An 18,385-nucleotide genomic window follows, 5' to 3' on the forward strand; every position below is an offset into this window, starting at 1 on the left:
ACAAAAAACGTCTAGTTTTTTATTTTCTTTCAACACACACGTAAAAACACACTTCAAATTAAATGGATCCATCAAAAACCTACAGCAGTATAATAGAAGTTAACAGATTACTGTAAATAAATAGAGATTTTGAACACAATCGCAGTCACTCTTTTCAGCAGGTATGATCATGCGGCTGCGGAAAGACAACCCCTGGCAAGCGAGGATGACAGACGGCGATGAAGCAGATTAAAAATGATTCTTTAGTTAGATTTTTAAGCACCAATTATTTCAAACAATTTCGGTCATTTTTTTTTATTTAGACAATTTCGAAGCGTCCAAATCTTGGACCAAATGAAATGAAAAATAAATTCAGTTGCCCGTTCATTAAAGAATAAATCATTATGTTTTCTTAAGATTATTAGTGAATCATCTTCCATTTTCTATGATGAATCTCGTCTCAAGGTGGCACTGGGTGTTAACTCAAACGTATTGTAATCCAATTCACTATTTCCGGTTCCGTCTTGGAATAACTTCAGATCGTCTGTAGTTCTTTGACGCGCTAGTTTAGATTGTTCATCCCAATCTAAAACAAATATGGCGTACGAAAAGAATATGAGCGCATTCAAAACGCACATACTCTGGTATCCTATTATCACACTCAGAGCACCTAACCGAGTAAAATATAATAGAATCAAACCTAACGATGTTCCTAGTATTAAATTCACCAAAAACGTTATTGTAATTATAGCAATTTTAGCGCATCCTCGAATTGCAGCACTAAATATAACATCTACAGCAAATAGGGGCAAAGTTGCTCCAATGTACAGTAAAGTCAATTTCAGTTTGGCTTCGACCGAACTATCGCTAGCAAATCCCCGAGCTAAAACATCGTGAAGCGAACATATCAATACACCGAGAACTACAGTCACCATCACCGAAACACCTTGATAAAAGAACAAAGCTCTTTTGGCTGTCTGACCGTCCCTGGATGATAACAGGAAACCGACTCTCATACAACACGCCTCTCCCATACCCCAACATATATTGCGGTTTAAAAAGATTAATTGCATCGAGACACCTAATGCTACAAGTTCGACCACTCCAAAAGTACCGGTCAAAAACATACCGATTATTAGAGATATACCAACACACATTATTGAGACTGATGACCCGATAACCATTATAGTGATCTCCCATAGATTCTTAAATATGTCCGTATTAATTCTGTATATAGCGATAGTATCTCTATTAACCAGAGACGATCCAATACCCATGGTAACTGTTCCGATGAAAAAAAAGACAATTAAAGAGATGACCACCCCTAGACTGGCCAAACGTAGTACGATAACCGTGACGTAACAGATTACTGCGGTGACAACGTTGTTCAATACTGCTACAATAACGACCGGTATAACAATATCCTGGGACATTAAAAAACGCGTTAAAACACTACTCGATAGTATGAAAATGTTATCTGGTGTCATCACCATCAGCATCCTCCCAGCCTCTTCAGCAACCGTTGCATTTTGTCCGAGAAGCATGAATATTTTGTCAGCAGTGAAATTTAACGGTATTAACAATAAACCGCCACAAATCAGTATCAACAATCCTCTCTGTAGCAACAAGCGTAAATAACGATAGTTTTTGGCGCCGAAAGCTTGCGAGAATAATCCTTCTGTACCCATCGCCATACCCATACCGAACGCGTACACCAACCAATAAAACGTTGTTATCATCGAAAAAGCGGCTTGCGAAAGTAAATTTGATTGAGCAATCATTAAATTACACGTTATAATAGGCAAATCGGTCAAAATGGGAAGCACTACAATCGGCCATGACGTCACAAGAAAGAATCGTAATTCCTCACGCAACCAATCCGGAAGTGGTTTCATTTCTCCTTCCTGTTGCTTGTTGGTTTTTTTCTTATTTTACTTGTTTAAACTGAACACGCGAAAATGTTGTCTCACTTCCCGTTTATGAATCCACAAGATTTAATGTCCTGAAATGATCATAACACTCTTTCAACATGATGTGAGAATTCACTAAAACGTCTTGAATTTGAGATATAAACAGACAAAAAGTGTCTTAAAACGGAAACTTTCATGATCTCTCTGTCACTTGACATTAGGTTTATTTTCTCGAACGGAAATTTATTCAATATTCTACCGAATAATTTCTAAGGATTTTAGAACAAAGGAATGCCAATATGGGAGACATGCGGGAGACAACCTGGCTAAAAAGGTGTCTCCAAAAAGAAAGAATGCACGAATTGAACGCTCATTGAATTGAAACATTTGGTTCGATTATTCTAGAAAATGATTTAGAATATAAAGATTTGTGATTTACCTCATAATCAATTTCTTCTCGCAATTAAGAATGTAGAAGGCACTTCTTACAGCGAATTTCAAACACGCATAAGCCCTCCAACCTCACTATCAAGAATGCAAACGGCACCTGTTCGGTGAAACGGGGTGCTCTTCATTGTAAATGATGTAAAACTATTTCTATACATTTCTGTACATGACGCATCATTTGAATATATTTTCATATGAATATATACATATATAATCGCGAAATTGATGAACCGCCTGATATTTCTGAATGTGATATAATCCGATCATAATTGTGTCGTATATATGCGATGCAGTACCGTATATACAACAATATTTTCAGTTCATAATTCATTTCAACATTTTCGACTTTCGAAAACAAAGTAACAGTCTTGCAAAATGAATGATTTAATTTTTTCCAAACTTCGCTAAGAGAATCCTCAATCCCAAAATAATATCAACACACACGGCAGAATATCGTCATATGTTGTTATTTTATTCATCCCTCTCCCGGAGTGTGGCGTGTGACTGGAATTCTCATCTCTTCACAAAAATCCCCCATATCTAAAGCTCTCGTGATGTACCCTAAACTAAATCATGTTGGTTAATTCTATTTCTAAAATGTGTTTCTATTAGTTAGGTCGATGTGCTGCTGCTGCAACATTTCTTTATGGATAAAATAAAATAATCGATGCGCTTCACAAAATAAAACACAGTACAAAGAGATCGTTAAGATTATTTCTGATTTATTTTACTGTTTCTGGACCATCTGTTTTTGATGATGAATCTCGCCTCACGGTGGCGCTGGATGTTAAATCAAACGTGCTGTAACACAATTCTCCATTTCCGGTTTCACCTTGAACCAACTTCAGATCGTCTGTAGTTTTGTGACGCGCTAGTTTAGATTGTTCATCCCAATCTAACACAAATATGGCGTACGGAACGAATATCAACGCATTTAAAACACATGAACTCTGGAATCCTATTACTACACTCAGAGCACCTAACCGAGCAAAATATAGTAGAATCAAACCTAAAGATGTTCCTATTGTTAAAGTCACGAAAGAAGTTGTTGTAATTATGGCAATTTTAGCGCATCCTCGAATTGCAGCATTAAACATCATATCTACAGCAAATACGGACAAGGTTGCTCCCATGTACAGAAACATAATTTTCAGTTTGGCTTCGACCAAACTATCGCTAGCAAATCCCCGAGCTAAAACAACATGAAGCGAACAAATTAATACACCGAGAACTACGGCGACCATCATCGATATACCTAGATAAAAGAACAAAGCTCTTTTGGCCGTGCGACCGTCCCTGGATGATAACAGGAAACCGACTCTCATACAACACGCTTCCGATATTCCCCAAAATGTATTGTAGATGAAAAAAATTACTTGCAACGAGACGCTCAATGTAACAAGTTCAACCACTCCAAAAGTACCGGTCAAGAAGATACCGATTGTTAGAGCTGCAGTGATACACATTGTTGATGCTGTTGACCCGAGAGCCATACTAGCCACCTCCCATAGATTCTTAAATATGTCCATATTAGTTCTATATAAAGCGATAGTGTCTTTATCAACCAGGACAGATCCAATACACATGCAAACTGCATTGAGGACAAAAAATACAAGTAAAGAGATGGCCGCTCCTAGACTGGCCAAACGTAGTACAATAACCATGACGTAACAGATTACTGCGGTGATTACACTGTTGAATATTGTTGCAATAACGACCGGTAAAACAATATGCTGGGACATTAGAAAACGCGTAAAAATATCATTCGCGAGCACAAAAATGTTATCGGGTGACAACATCATCAGCATCCTCCCAGCCTCTTCAGCAACCGTTGCATTTTGTCCGAAAAGTATAAATATTTTGTCGGCAGTGAAATTTAGTGGCAATAACAATAAACCGCTACAAATCAGTATCAACAACCCTCTCTGTAACAACAAGCGTAAATAACGATAGTTTTTGGCGCCGAAAGCTTGCGAGAATAATCCTTCTATACCCATCGACATACCCATACCTAATGAGTAGACGAGTCCAAAAAATGTACATACCAAAGAAAAGGCGGCTTGCGAAACCAGATTGGATTGAGTAACCATTATAGTACACGTTAAAAAAGGCAATTCGGTTATAACGGGAACAACTACAATCGGCCATGACGTCACGAAAAAGAAACGTAATTCCTCACGTAACCAATCCGGAAGTGGTTTCATTTCTCCTTCCTGTTGCTTGTTGGGTTTTCTTATTCACTTCCCGCTTGTGAATCCACAAGATTTATTGTCCTGAAATGATCGGAACAACCTCTGAAATGTTTATGTAAGATGTGAGAATTCACCCCCTCCCCTCATTGACATTAGGTTTATAATCTCGAACGGAAATTCATTCAATATTCTACCGAATAATTTACTAAGGATTTTAGAACAAAGGAATGCCAATATGGGAGATATGCGGGAGACAACCTGGCTAAAAAGGTGTCTCCAAAAATAAAGAATACAAGAATTGAAGACTCATTGGATTGAAACATGTGATTTGATTATCCTAGAATAATCAAATTCTAGGATAATCAAAGTGTTTTTTGTTCTACACTGATTTAGAATATAAAGATTTGTGACTTACCTCACAATCAACTTCTTCTCGCAATTTAGAATGTATAAGGCACTTTTTGCAGCGAACGTCAAACTTGCGAGCCTTCCAATCTCACCATAACAGAATGACGTAAACGGCACCTGTTCGGTGAAACGGGGTGCTCTTTGATGTTAATGATGTAAAACTATTTCTATATGTACACGACGCATCATTTGAATATATTTTCATATGAATATATACATGTTATAATTTGAATGGATGACCTGCCTGATATTTCAGAATGTGATATAATCCGATCATATAATCAGCATGCATTAATTATGTCGTATATATGCGATATGTATAAAGGTTAATATAATCTGTATTATTCATCACTTACATGGACTATAAAAAATATCATTCGGGTTTGCGTGATATATGTTTAAAATCCTCTCACATTTCAATACTTCGCATCGCAAATTATTACGCCACATATCGTAATTAATCATCTTCCAAATATTCAAATCGTCCCCATCGTTCGTGGTAGTCACAGGTGGTGGTGGACTCAGCTTCTTTTAAATCACTCTCATATATTCAGCTTCCATCGAACATAATTCAGACTTTTCAACACAAGGTAACATGTCGATGTGCTGCTGCTCCTGTGAGCGTCACCATCAACATTTCTTCATTCTTCTTTATCAACTTGTATAACGAGAATTCCACGATAAAGACAAGAAATTCATCAAGTCCGAAAATGTTTCCTTGAGCTAGTGTAGTTTGTTCAACGTTTCGACTTTATCCTAATAGTCATCTTCAGGAATACTGTATTCCTTGAGCTAGTGTAGTTTATTCAATGTTTCGACTTTGTCCTAATAGTCATCTTCAGGAATACTGTATTCCTTGAGTTAGTGTAGTTTATTCAACGTTTCGACTTTATCCTAATAGTCATCTTCAGGAATACTGTATTCCTTGAGCTAGTGTAGTTTATTCAATGTTTCGACTATATCCTAATAGTCATCTTCAGGAATACTGTATTCCTTGGCCTAGAAGTTTATTCAACGTTTCGACTATATCCTAATAGTCATCTTCAGGAATGCTAAAATACGGAAGAAATTGTGAAATATATATTCGATCCAGAACAAACAGACTAATTTCAGTAATCCTCAATTAATCTCCGTGTAAAGGCAGTTACAACTTTAGGACATAAAAATGATCGATTTGATTTCAACTATGCAGACTTCACTGAACGAATCCTCAATCCTAACATGATATCAACACAAGCTACAGAATATATAGCTCTTTTATTTGTCTCTTGCTCGGAGTGTGACGTCAGTGTGGAAATCTCTACGAAAATCCATTGTAATCAAAACTCACTTGACGCGCCATAAACTAAATCCTATTGGTTATATTGTATTTGGAAGATTCATTAGGAAGGTAGAGCTCATGTGGCTATTATATACATTTAATTCTAATACAACAATATCCCAAAAGTTGATAATAGTTTCGGCCAGGTTTATAGAGAATTTTGGTGACAATCTGGTTTGAGATCTCGGTTGGAAATTGTAATTGTAATCCAAAGAAAGAAGAATTAATGAATTAATCATTTGGTATATTAGTATATTTGGGTTTATTTTCTATATTTAGTTTAAATTCATTTTTGATTTATTATTTTTTTCGTTTCTGAACCATCAATTATTGATGATGAATCTCGCCTCAAGGCAGCGCTGAGTGTTAAATCGAACGTGTTGTAATCCAAATCTCCATTTCCGGTTCCGCCTTGAACTAACATCAGATCGTCTGTAGTTCTTTGACGCGCTAGTTTAGATTGTTCATCCCAATCTAAAACAAATATGGCGTACGGAACGAATATCAACGAATTTAAAATGCACGAACTCTGGTAGCCTATTATTATACTCAGAGCACCTAACCGAGTAAAATACAATAGAATCAAACCTAAAGATGTTCCTATTGTTAAAGTCACGAAACACGTTGTTGTAATTATGGCTATTTTAGCGCATCCTCGAATTGCAGCATTAAATATCACATCGACAGCAAATAGGGGCAAAGTCGCTCCTATGTACAGAAACATAAATTTCAGTTTGGCTTCGACCAAACTATCGCTAGCAAATCCCCGAGCTAAAACAGCGTGAAGCGAACAAATTAATACACCGAGAACTACAGTCACCATCACCGAAATACCTTGATAAAAGAATAAAGCTCTTTTGGCTGTCTGACCGTCCTTAGATGATAACAGGAAACCAACTCTCATAGTACACGCTTCCGATATGCCCCATAATAAATTGAGGTTAAAATATATTACTTGCAACGAGACGCTTAATGTTACAAGTTCAACCACTCCAAATGTACCGGTCAAAAATGTACCAACTGTTATGGCTATGGTAATACACAATACTGATACTGTTGACCCGAGAGCCATACTAGCGACCTCCCATAGATTCTTAAATATGTCCGTATTAGTTCTGTATATAGCGATAGTATCTCTATTAACCAGAGAAGATCCAATACCCACGCAAACTGTATTGAAGCCAAAAAATACAAGGAAAGAGATGGCCGCTCCTAGACTGGCCAAACGTAGTACGATAACCATGACGTAACAGATTACTGTGGCAACAACGTTGTTGAATATTGCTACAATAACGACCGGTATAACAATATCCTGAGACATTAAAAAACGCGTGAAAATATCATTCGCGAGCACAAAAATGTTATCTGGTGCCATCACCATCAGCATCCTTCCAGCCTCTTCAGCAACGGTTGCATTTTGTCCGAGAAGTATAAATATTTTGTCAGCAGTGAAATTTATCGGTAGCAACAATAAACCGCAACAAATCAGTATCAACAACCCTCTCTGTAACAACAAGCGCAAATAACGATAGTTTTTGGCGCCGAAAGCTTGCGAGAATAATCCTTCTATACCCATCGCCATACCCATACCAAACGAGTAGAGGAGTTCAAAAACCGTATCTATCAAAGAAAAGGCGGCTTGCGAAACTAAATTCGATTGTGCAACCATTATAGTACACATTAAAAGAGGAAAACCGGTTAAAACGGGAACAATTACAATCGGCCATGACGTCACAAGAAAGGAACGTAATTCCTCAAGTAACCAATTCGGAAGTGCATTTTTTATCGTCATCTCCGCTTTTAATCCTTTTACTGATGTTTCTCTAAATATATCCGTTTTTTTTTTTCTGTTTCGGATATCAGTTGAATCATGGACCCCGAAACGATTTAGAGTCAGTATAGTTTAATTGCGAGTACTGCTCGATGTCCTATTCGCATTCAGAATGTCTATATTTCACGAGTATAGCTATAGCCAGGTCGTGATCGTGTCATGCGCCAGAAGTTTCAAGGATAATAAACAATGATACATAAAAAATCGGTAATTCACTCTTACCAAAAATCTATGATGTATAGTACGCATCTGAATAATATAATGCGGCAGAATTGTTTCTATTAACCTTACATTAAAATTCTAATGTTCAAAAAATGCATGGACGATGATCGAAGGGCACCAAACAATTAATTTTAGACGATGATGAAATATTGAGTCTCTTTACTTGTATTTTTGTCCTCGATGCAGTTCCTCAGTTGTCCTCGATGGCTATTGGATCTGCTCTGGTGAGGATGGGACAGATTAGAAGTAAGAATGCGGAACGGAAGGGGAGAGAGTCTGTTTGCTGCAATTATAGTTACATCTGTATGATTCTTTGATTCAAAAGGATTATAGTTGAAGTGACATAATACCAGAAATTTGAAAGCTCTAATAAGATAAAAACCCACTATTTACAGATTAAAAGAATTAAAAACCAGAATTTATTTATTAAATCTAAAATATTTAAAAGACACGACGTTTCGATCTCACCCTAGAGATCATCGTCAGGGGTGAAAAATAGACTTAGTCTAATAAATAGACTCAGTCTATTTATTAGAAATGTTCCCTTGAGCTGGTGTAGTTAATTCAACGTTTCGACTTTATCTTCAGGAATACTGTATTCCTTGAGCTAGTGTAGTTTATTCAACGTTTCGACTTTATCTTAATAGTCATCTTCAGGAATACTGTATTCCTTGAGCTAGTGTAGTTTATTCAATGTTTCGACTTTATTCTAATAGTCATCTTCAGGAATACTGTATTCCTTGAGCTAGTGTAGTTTATTCGACGTTTCGACTTTATCCTAATAGTCATCTTCAGGAATACTGTATTCCTTGAGGCGTGTGGAATTCTCATCTCTTTTCAAAATTATTTGAAGCTCTTGTGAAGTGCCATAATCTAAATCCAATATTGTTTAATTCTGTTTGGAAAATGCGTTAATGGTTAGCTGTATGTGCTGCTCCTATGAACATCATGATACCAAACATATCCCGGTCCCAAAATCTGTTAAGAGTTTGTGCCAGGTTAGAAGGAGTTTTGGAACATTTTCTCAAGGTTGGAGAATTGTTTTCCGAATCCTAGTTAGTGCTAATTGTAATCCGAAGAAACTTAAAAGATTGAATAATATGTATATTTAGTTTTAAATCATTTTTTATTTATTTAACTGTTTCTGAACAATTTCCAAATTTCATGATGAATCTCGCCTCAAGGTGGCGCTGGGTGTTGATTCAAACGTACTGTAATCGAATTCTCCATTTCCGGTTCCGTCTTGGATTAACATCTTCTTAGTTCTTAGACGCGCTAGTTTAGATTGTTCATCCCAATCTAACACAAATATGGCGTACGGAACGAATATGAACGAATTTAAAACACATGAACTCTGGAATCCTATTACTACACTAATAGCACCTAACCGAGTAAAATATAATAGAATCAAACCTAAAGATGTACCTATTATTAAATTCATTGAACAGGTTGTTGTAATTATAGCAATTTTAGCGCATCCTCGAATTGCAGCATTAAATATCACATCGACAGCAAATAGGGGCAAAGTCGCTCCTATGTACAGTAAAGTAAATTTCAGTTTGGCTTCGACCAAACTATCGCTAGCAAATCCCCGAGCTAAAACAGCGTGAAGCGAACAAATTAATACACCGAAAACTACAGCGACCATCATCGAAATACCTTGATAAAAGAACAAAGCTCTTTTGGCTGTCTGACCGTCCCTGGATGATAACAGGAAACCAACTCTTATACTACACGCTTCCGATATTCCCCAAAATATATTGAGGTTAAAATATATTACTTGCAACGAGACGCCTAATGTTACAAGTTCAACCACTCCAAAAGTACCGGTCAAGAAGATACCGATTGTCACAGCTGTGGTCAAACACATTATTGATACTGTTGACCCGAGAACCATACTAGCGACCTCCCATAAATTCTTTAATATGTCCGTATTTATTCTGTATATAGCGATAATGTCTTTATTAACCAGAGAAGATCCAATACCCACGCAAACTGCACTGACACCAAAAAACATAAGGAAAGAGATGGCCACCCCTAGACTGGCCAAACGTAGTACAATAACCGTGATGTAACAGATTGATGCGCTGACAACGTTGTTGAATATTGCTACAATAACGACCGGTATAACAATATCCTGGGACATTAAAAAACGCATGAAAATAGCATCCGCGAGCACAAAAATGTTATTAGGCGACATCACCATCAGCATCCTTCCAGCCTCTTCAGCAACCGTTGCATTTTGTCCGAGAAGTATAAATATTTTGTCAGCAGTGAAATTTAGTGGCAACAACAATAAACCGCTACAAATCAGTATCAACAACCCTCTCTGTAACAACAAGCGCAAATAACGATAGTTTTTGGCGCCGAAAGCTTGCGAGAATAATCCTTCTATACCCATCGACATACCCATACTAACCGAGCAGAGCAGTCCAAAAAACGTGTTTATCAAAGAAAAGGCGGCTTGCGAAACTAAATTCGATTGTGCAACCATTATAGTACATGTTAAAAGAGGCAATTCGTTTAAAACGGGAACGACTACAATCGGCCATGACGTCACGAAAAAGAAACGTAATTCCTCGCTCAACCAATCCGGAAGCGCTTTCATCATCATCGTTATTTATTCTCTTTTTCTCCTTTTCCTGTTGTTGTACGATATGTTTCTCCAATTATCTTCTTTTGCGACTGTTTCAGAGATAAATTATCAGCTTAGACCTAATCGTTGACGTCGGATCGATTAGATAGAGTACATACTTTATTTCCGAGTATACTGTTCCGTTTTCTGTTTATTTTCGAGAGAGATTATCTGCATAATCGTGGACCCTGAAACGAATTAGGTTCAGTAGTTAATGTCCAACTACTCGCCGTCCTGCTTGCGTTCAGAACGATAAATATATTTCACATGTACAGGCAGGCCGTTTTCATTTTATGCGCCAGATTGTTTGTTGATGATAAAAACCAAAATCTGTACTGATTTACGTAACATTAATAGAACTATATACAGTGCGTACATACATTAACATTTCATGGTCGGAAGATTGTTTTTGAATGAACCGAAATTTCCAAATATGTACATCGATTTAAGATGAAAGATTCTGTAATTCCGACCGCCGATATCTGTACATCGATTTTCGATTTCATTACTAAACCTTTAACAACACTAAATGTCACTGATAATTGTTATACATATTTCATCTATATTTCGTATTTCTTTATTGTTTTATGTCTCCATCTTATTACTCATTGTCCTCTGAGACTGTTTGTCTGTGTCGGAATGTGTTAATTGTTGTTTGTCTCACTGTCATGTCACTACTCGGCACCTTTGTTTTTGTATCATTTTCCATGTCTCAACCTGTCTGAATCTGTGTTATATAAATAGCTATGTGTAAAAATAAAGTCGAGTCCAGTTTTCGTATTCCAAACTGATAGTTCGCTCGTTACTCTTTCGCTCTGCTCCGGATTTCTGACGTCGACCATTCTTCGAGAATAGGACAGAAAATAGCTTTGCTAAAAACCCCCTGTTTCGCTCCCGGCAGGTGTGGTGGATTTGTATGGGACACTCAATCGAAATAAATCAAACAAAATCTACCAATTCAATAGATAACAACGTCAATCCCTATTCTAAGATCAAAAACATTACATAACAATTCTAATGTAAAGTAAGAAATCATGGAAGAAATCATGGTAATCAAAATTGAAAATTGAAATTGAAAAAATGGAGGGTGGAGGGTCCTAAACTAATCATCAATTTTTGGACGAGGAAGATAAAATTCGCAGGAAAGATCAAGAAAAATCGTAAAGCGTGTTGACTCGCTTGATCGATCGATGTGGTGCCACGATTAGTTCTCCGATGTACCTTCCACACATGGTGTCATGTACACGATGCATGTACGTTTATTTACTGTTGTATTAGTTACTCATTGGCACGGACATTGTTTCGAGTCCAGCCACTAGTTGCCTGATGAACATTTCATATATTGTAATAGATATTGATCTTAATTGTTAATCTGTGGAAAGTAAATTTATCAATACTAAAATGTCTTTTATTCGAATGAGCCAATATATATATATGTATAAAGGTATAAGCAGTGTACAACAGAAAATAGCAAGGATTTTAGGTATATTCATGGTTTTATATAATTTTCTAATCTTCTTCCAAATATTCAAATCGTTCCCAACGTTAGTCACTGTGGCGGTGGATTAAGCATATTTGAAATCACTCTCACATACTCGGCTTCTATCGAAAAATTGAGACTTCTTCATCTGGAACCAGTGGTCCAAGTCGGTGACCTCTTGGCACGAAGGGGGGGATTGCACTGTGTTTAAAAAGGCAGTTACAACTCTAGCACATAAAACAAAGGAATGATTTATTTCTAATCTAAAGAATCCTCAATACCGAAAGCATTTGCACAAACCGCAGAATATCGTTATATGTGTCGTTTTTTGTATCTCGCTTGGAGTGTGGCGTGTGAACCATTTCCTGTTTTTTTATGATGAATCTCGTCTCAAGGTGGCGCTGGATGTTAACTCAAACGTGTTGTAATCCAATTCGCTATTTCCGGTTGCGTCTTGGATTAACATCAGATCGTCTGTAGTTCTTAGACGCGCTAGTTTAGATTGTTCATCCCAATCTAACACAAATATGGCGTACGGAACGAATATGAACGAATTTAAAACACATGAACTCTGGAATCCTATTACTACACTCAGAGCACCTAACCGAGCAAAATATAATAGAATCAAACCTAAAGATGTTCCTATTGTTAAAGTCACGAAACACGTTGTTGTAATTATGGCTATTTTAGCGCATCCCCGAATTGCAGCATTAAATATCACATCGACAGCCAATAAGGGCAAAGTCGCTCCTATGTACAGAAACATAAATTTCAGTTTCGCTTCGACCAAACTATCGCTAGCATATGCCCGAGCTAAATCAGTGTGAAGCGAACAAATTAGTACACCGACAACTACAGCGACCATCATTGAAATACCTTGATGAAAGAACAAAGCTCTTTTGGCCGCGTGACCGTCCCTGGATGATAACAGGAAACCGATTCTTATACAACACGCTTCCGATATTCCCCAATATATATTGTAGATTAAAAAGATTACTTGCAACGAGACGCTCAATGTTACAAGTTCAACCACTCCAAAAGTACCGGTCAAGAAGATACCGATTGTTAGAGCTGCAGTGATACACATTATTGATACTGTTGAGCCGAGAGCCATACTAGCGACCTCCCATAGGTTCTTAAATATGTCCGTATTAGTTCTGTATATAGCTATAGTGTCTTTATTAACCAGAGAAGATGCGATACCCAAGCAAACTGCATTCAGGCCAAAAAATACTAGTAAAGAGATGGCCGCTCCTAGACTGGCCAAACGTAGTACGATAACCGTGATGTAACAGATTACTGCGGTGACAACGTTGTTGAATATTCCTACAAAAACGACCGGTATAACAATATCCTGGGAAATGAGAAAACGCGTGAAAATATCATTCGCAAGCACAAAAATGTTATCGGGTGACAACACTATCAGCATCCTTTGAGCCTCTTCAGCAACGGTTGCATTTTGTCCGAAAAGTATAAATATTTTGTCGGCAGTGAAATTTAGTGGCATCAACAATAAACCGCTACAAATCAGTATCAACATTAACCCTCTCTGTAGCAACAAGCGCAAATACCGATAGTTTTTGGCGCCGAAAGCTTGCGAGAATAATCCTTCCAAACCAATCGACATACCCATACCTAATGAGTAGACGAGTCCAAAAAATGTACATACCAAAGAAAAGGCGGCTTGCGAAACCAGATTGGATTGAGCAACCATTATTGTACACATTATAAAAGGCAAATCGGTTAAAACGGGAACAACTACAATCGGCCATGACGTCACGAAAAAGAAACGTAATTCCTCACGTAACCAATCCGGAAGTGGTTTCATTTCTCCTTCCTGTTGCTTGTTGTTTTTTCTTATTTCACTGATCGTGTTTATATTTATCCGACCACACGAAATGTCGCTTCACTTCTACGGCTCCACGCGTTTGTTGCCCTAAAATGACAAACTTTCAAATTATTTGTTGATAAAACGTTTTGAATATTCGGAGAACAAAGCCGACAAAACGTGTCCTTCAAACAAAAACTTGTTTTATGTTTTCTTTTTCTCTCTCTCTGTCACTTGACATTAGGTTTATTGTGTCGGAGAGGAGTTTTTTTCAATTTCGTACCTAATAATTTCTAAAGATTTTGGAATAAAAAGAATGACAGTATTAGCAACAAACCGGTTCAAAACATATGTCCAAAAAAGAAAACCTCATTGAATTGAACATTTGATTCGATTATTCTAGAAATAATTTAGAATATACAAATTTGTAGTTAACGATTTATGGTTTACCGTTCGATTAAGTTTCTATCACTACTTCGGATATAAAATGTACTTTTTGTCGAATAGCGAGCACTACAATAGTTCTACTCGCCATCTAGAATGTAACGGCACCTTTTCTGTGAATGATTCACTCTATTTCAGATCCCTCAACTATCACTAACGTCCGTTACAAATTACCGAATGGTGAGTGATTATGTAAAACTATCTATTTAAGTACATGTAAATTAATCGAAATACATAGTCGTATATATACGCGCCATATCATAATGACACACCTGATATTTTTAAATGTGATATAATCAGCTGTTGTCGATGTAAGCATATTTGCGATATGTAAATGTAGTAACAGTGAGTCTAGTCGTAGTTTAGATCATGATGTCCAACTTGTTTCAGCTTTTTACATTGATGTGAATTCTAAAAAGTATAATTCGGTTCGTGTAGTATACCAGGGGCGGATCTGGAATATTTGTAGGGGTGGAGGAGGGGGGGGTGTGTCCAGGGAAGAAAAAAAATGGACCGTATGAAATGTTACGACAATGGCAAGACGCATAACAGCATAACACTTGTGGCCAACGATTATGAGGGGATACTCGACAATAGAAATGTTTTGAAATTTTGAGAGGAATTTGTTGAAATTTTCACGAAATTGAACAATGAAATCCATGAAATCAATCATGAAATACACACAATACCACGACCACAATCACAATACCATTAACCCTCATTGAAAAAATGTCACTTATGATTTCTTTTCGGGGACCTTCAAATTTACTTCTCCCCACGGAGAGACGACTGATACATGGAATAGAGTTATAGGCTGGGGGTAATAATACCAATTTGGGGCGCATTTGAACTGGACTCAGGATACGCGAGCTATATAGATGACAATTATTATTATTATTAAGACGAGTCCTTAAAATCATCTTCTTTTCGTTTTAGAACCTGATTCTAAGGTTATTTGTGAGGTTGAATAATTATGTCGCCTGCGCCCATTCTTATTTTGAGCATTTTAGAGATATTATGCCGTTCCATCTATGATTTTTAAAGTAAATTAAAACTTATGGTGGATTTCATTATCTAATTTATTTGATTCAAAATTTTAGGTCCCTTAAAACCTTCATGAATTAATTCTTTACATTAGAATCGTAATGCAGCATCAGAATATATTCAACCACACATATTATTCATCCATTCAATAATTTATGCGTCAATTAAGATTTAATTAGCACATATTCTGATTTATCCACGAAACGTCTGTTGCATTAAATGATCACGGCCTGGCCATAAAGATAAAATATATTTGAGCATGAACAGGACGTCGAGCGGTACTCGGAATTAAAATACGAACTCTAAATCGTTCCAGGATCCATGATTAAGCAGATAATCTATTTCTGAAATGAATAGAAAAGGAGAAAAAAAAAGTAAATGATGATGATGATGATGATGATGATGATGATGATGATGATGATGATGATGATGATGATGATGATGATGATGATGATGATGATGATGATGATGATGATGATGATGATGATGATGATGATGATGATGATGAAAACAGTTCCGGATTGGTTACGTGAGGAATTACGTTTCTTTCTTGTTACGTCATGGCCGATTGTAGTTGTTCCCGTTTTAACCGATTTGCCTCTCTTTATGTGTACCTTAATAGTTGCTCAAACCAATTTGATTTCGCAAGCCGCTTTTTCTCTGATAAACACATTTTTCGTACTCCTCTACTCATTTAGTGCGGGTATGGCGATGGGTATAGAAGGATTATTCTCGCAAGCTTTCGGCGCCAAAAACTATCGTTATTTGCGCTTGTTGTTACAGAAAGGGTTGTTGATACTGATTTGTAGCGGTTTATTGCTGGTGCCACTAAATTTCACTGCCGACAAAATATTCATACTTTCCGGACAAAATGCAACGGTTGCTGAAGAGGCTGGAAGGATGCTGATAGTGTTGTCACCTAATAACATTTTTGTATTCGCGAATGACATTTTTATGCGTTTTTTGATGTCTCAAAATATTGTTTTACCGGTCGTTATTGTAGGAATATTCAACAACGTTGTCACCGCAGTAATCTGTTACGTCACGGTTATTGTACTACGTTTGGCCAGTCTAGGGGCGGCCATCTCTTTCCTTGTATTTTTTGTCCTAAATGCAGTTTGCGTGTGTATTGCATCTTCTCTGGTTAATAAAGACACTATAGCTATATACAGAACTAATACAGACATATTTAAGAATCTATGGGAGGTCGCTAGTATGGCTCTCGGCTCAGCAGTATCAATAACGTGTACTTCTGCAGCTCTAACAGTAGGTACCTTCTTCGCCGGCGCTTTTGGAGTGATCGAACTTGTAACATTGAGCGTCTCGTTGCAAGTAATCTTATTCAACTGCGATATATTTTTGGGCATATCGGAAGCGTGTTGTATGAGAGTTGGTTTCCTGTTATCATCCAGGGACGGTCACGCGGCCAAACGAGCTTTGTTCTTTTATGAAGGTATTGCGTTGATGGTCGCTGTAGTTTTCGGTGTAATAATTTGTTCGCTTCATGCTGTTTTAGCTCGGGGATTTGCTAGCGATAATTCGGTCGAAGACAAACTCAAACCTACGTTACTGTACATAGGAGCGACTGTACCTCTATTTGCTGTAGATGTAATATTTAATGCTGCAATTCGAGGATGCGCAAAGATAGCCATAACTTCGATAACGTTTTCAGTGAATTTAACACTAGGAACATCGTTAGGTTTGATTCTATTATATTTCACTCGGTTAGGCGCTCTGAGTATAATAATAGGATACCAGAGTACGTGTGTTTTAAATGCGTTGATATTTGTTCCGTACGCCATATTTGTTTTAGATTGGGATGAACAATCTAAACTAGCGCGTCACAAAACAACAGACGATCTGATGTTAATCCAAGACGGAACCGGAAATAGTGAATTGGATTACAGCACGTTTGATTTAGCATCCAGCGCCATCGTGAGGCGAGATTCATCATAGCAAATGGAATATGATTCACAAATAATGAAATAAATCTTAAAGAAATATAATGATTAATTCATTCATTCTTTGATCGCTCAAATTTCTATCATGAATTTATTTTGCATTTCTAAATATCAATGTGTAAATCCTTCCTTGTTCGGTAAAACGTTCGCTGATTGGTCCATTTAACGGGAATTCCAACAGAAGCCTGACGTCGTTTGTTACAAGCGCTGTGATTGGTATGACCGGATTTTGGTCGGCTAATGACGACTCCAACGACTCATGACTCGTGTGGTCAAGGAAGGGCTCGGGGAACGGTTTTAGCTTAGCTTAGTGGGTTCGAATCCCTTGACGGGTGAAGATGGGATATGTAGCGGTTTGGAAGAGGAGTGAAAGTAAGCATTACTTACCGGGGCACGCACCCGGATCTCGTGCGTAGAAAACCAGCGTGCTAAACCTGTAGAACAATAGACCACTTGGCAGTAGTCGGTGTAACCGCATACAAATTGGTGCGATTATAAAAGCTTACCACCAACGCTTAGGTAACTAACTTGGCAAGTGGTAATACAACTTCTTCTAAATGCGTAATACAGTATCATCTTACACAATCGCCTTCTCCAGCATCACATCATCCATTATCATCTTCACCATCACTATCACCAGTATCACTACTATCATCTCTAACATCACCATCACTATCTCAAGC

At 37.3% G+C, this 18,385-nt stretch overlaps 5 protein-coding genes across 5 annotated transcripts; 1 reads left to right on the forward strand and 4 right to left on the reverse strand.

Annotated features, from left to right (window-relative positions):
* Nucleotides 1–365: 365 nt before the first annotated feature.
* Nucleotides 366–2,422, reverse strand: LOC141913182 (multidrug and toxin extrusion protein 1-like). Its single transcript, XM_074804651.1, has 2 exons — nucleotides 2,329–2,422; nucleotides 366–1,981 (listed from the first exon to the last, which is right to left on the reverse strand). Exon 2 carries the CDS (start codon nucleotides 1,872–1,874, stop codon nucleotides 423–425), a length of 1,452 nt encoding a protein of 483 aa, XP_074660752.1. The 5' UTR covers nucleotides 1,875–1,981; nucleotides 2,329–2,422; the 3' UTR covers nucleotides 366–422.
* On the reverse strand, nucleotides 1,946–7,926 carry LOC141913371 (uncharacterized). Its single transcript, XM_074804875.1, has 3 exons — nucleotides 6,579–7,926; nucleotides 3,110–3,315; nucleotides 1,946–1,981 (listed from the first exon to the last, which is right to left on the reverse strand). The coding sequence occupies exons 1-3, from the start codon at nucleotides 7,924–7,926 to the stop codon at nucleotides 1,946–1,948; spliced, it is 1,590 nt and encodes a 529-aa protein (XP_074660976.1).
* A 1,546-nt stretch (nucleotides 7,927–9,472) lies between these two features.
* On the reverse strand, nucleotides 9,473–10,924 carry LOC141913372 (multidrug and toxin extrusion protein 2-like). The gene has a single exon (XM_074804876.1). It carries the CDS (start codon nucleotides 10,922–10,924, stop codon nucleotides 9,473–9,475), a length of 1,452 nt encoding a protein of 483 aa, XP_074660977.1.
* Nucleotides 10,925–12,765: 1,841 nt separating this feature from the next.
* On the reverse strand, nucleotides 12,766–14,823 carry LOC141913149 (multidrug and toxin extrusion protein 2-like). Its single transcript, XM_074804608.1, has 2 exons — nucleotides 14,704–14,823; nucleotides 12,766–14,361 (listed from the first exon to the last, which is right to left on the reverse strand). Exon 2 carries the CDS (start codon nucleotides 14,251–14,253, stop codon nucleotides 12,799–12,801), a length of 1,455 nt encoding a protein of 484 aa, XP_074660709.1. The 5' UTR covers nucleotides 14,254–14,361; nucleotides 14,704–14,823; the 3' UTR covers nucleotides 12,766–12,798.
* A 1,623-nt stretch (nucleotides 14,824–16,446) lies between these two features.
* Nucleotides 16,447–17,697, forward strand: LOC141913373 (multidrug and toxin extrusion protein 1-like). The gene has a single exon (XM_074804877.1). It carries the CDS (start codon nucleotides 16,447–16,449, stop codon nucleotides 17,695–17,697), a length of 1,251 nt encoding a protein of 416 aa, XP_074660978.1.
* Nucleotides 17,698–18,385: the final 688 nt, after the last annotated feature.

This window comes from Tubulanus polymorphus, chromosome 11 (genome assembly GCF_964204645.1).
Source record: "Tubulanus polymorphus chromosome 11, tnTubPoly1.2, whole genome shotgun sequence".
Lineage (NCBI taxonomy): Eukaryota > Metazoa > Nemertea > Palaeonemertea > Tubulaniformes > Tubulanidae > Tubulanus > Tubulanus polymorphus.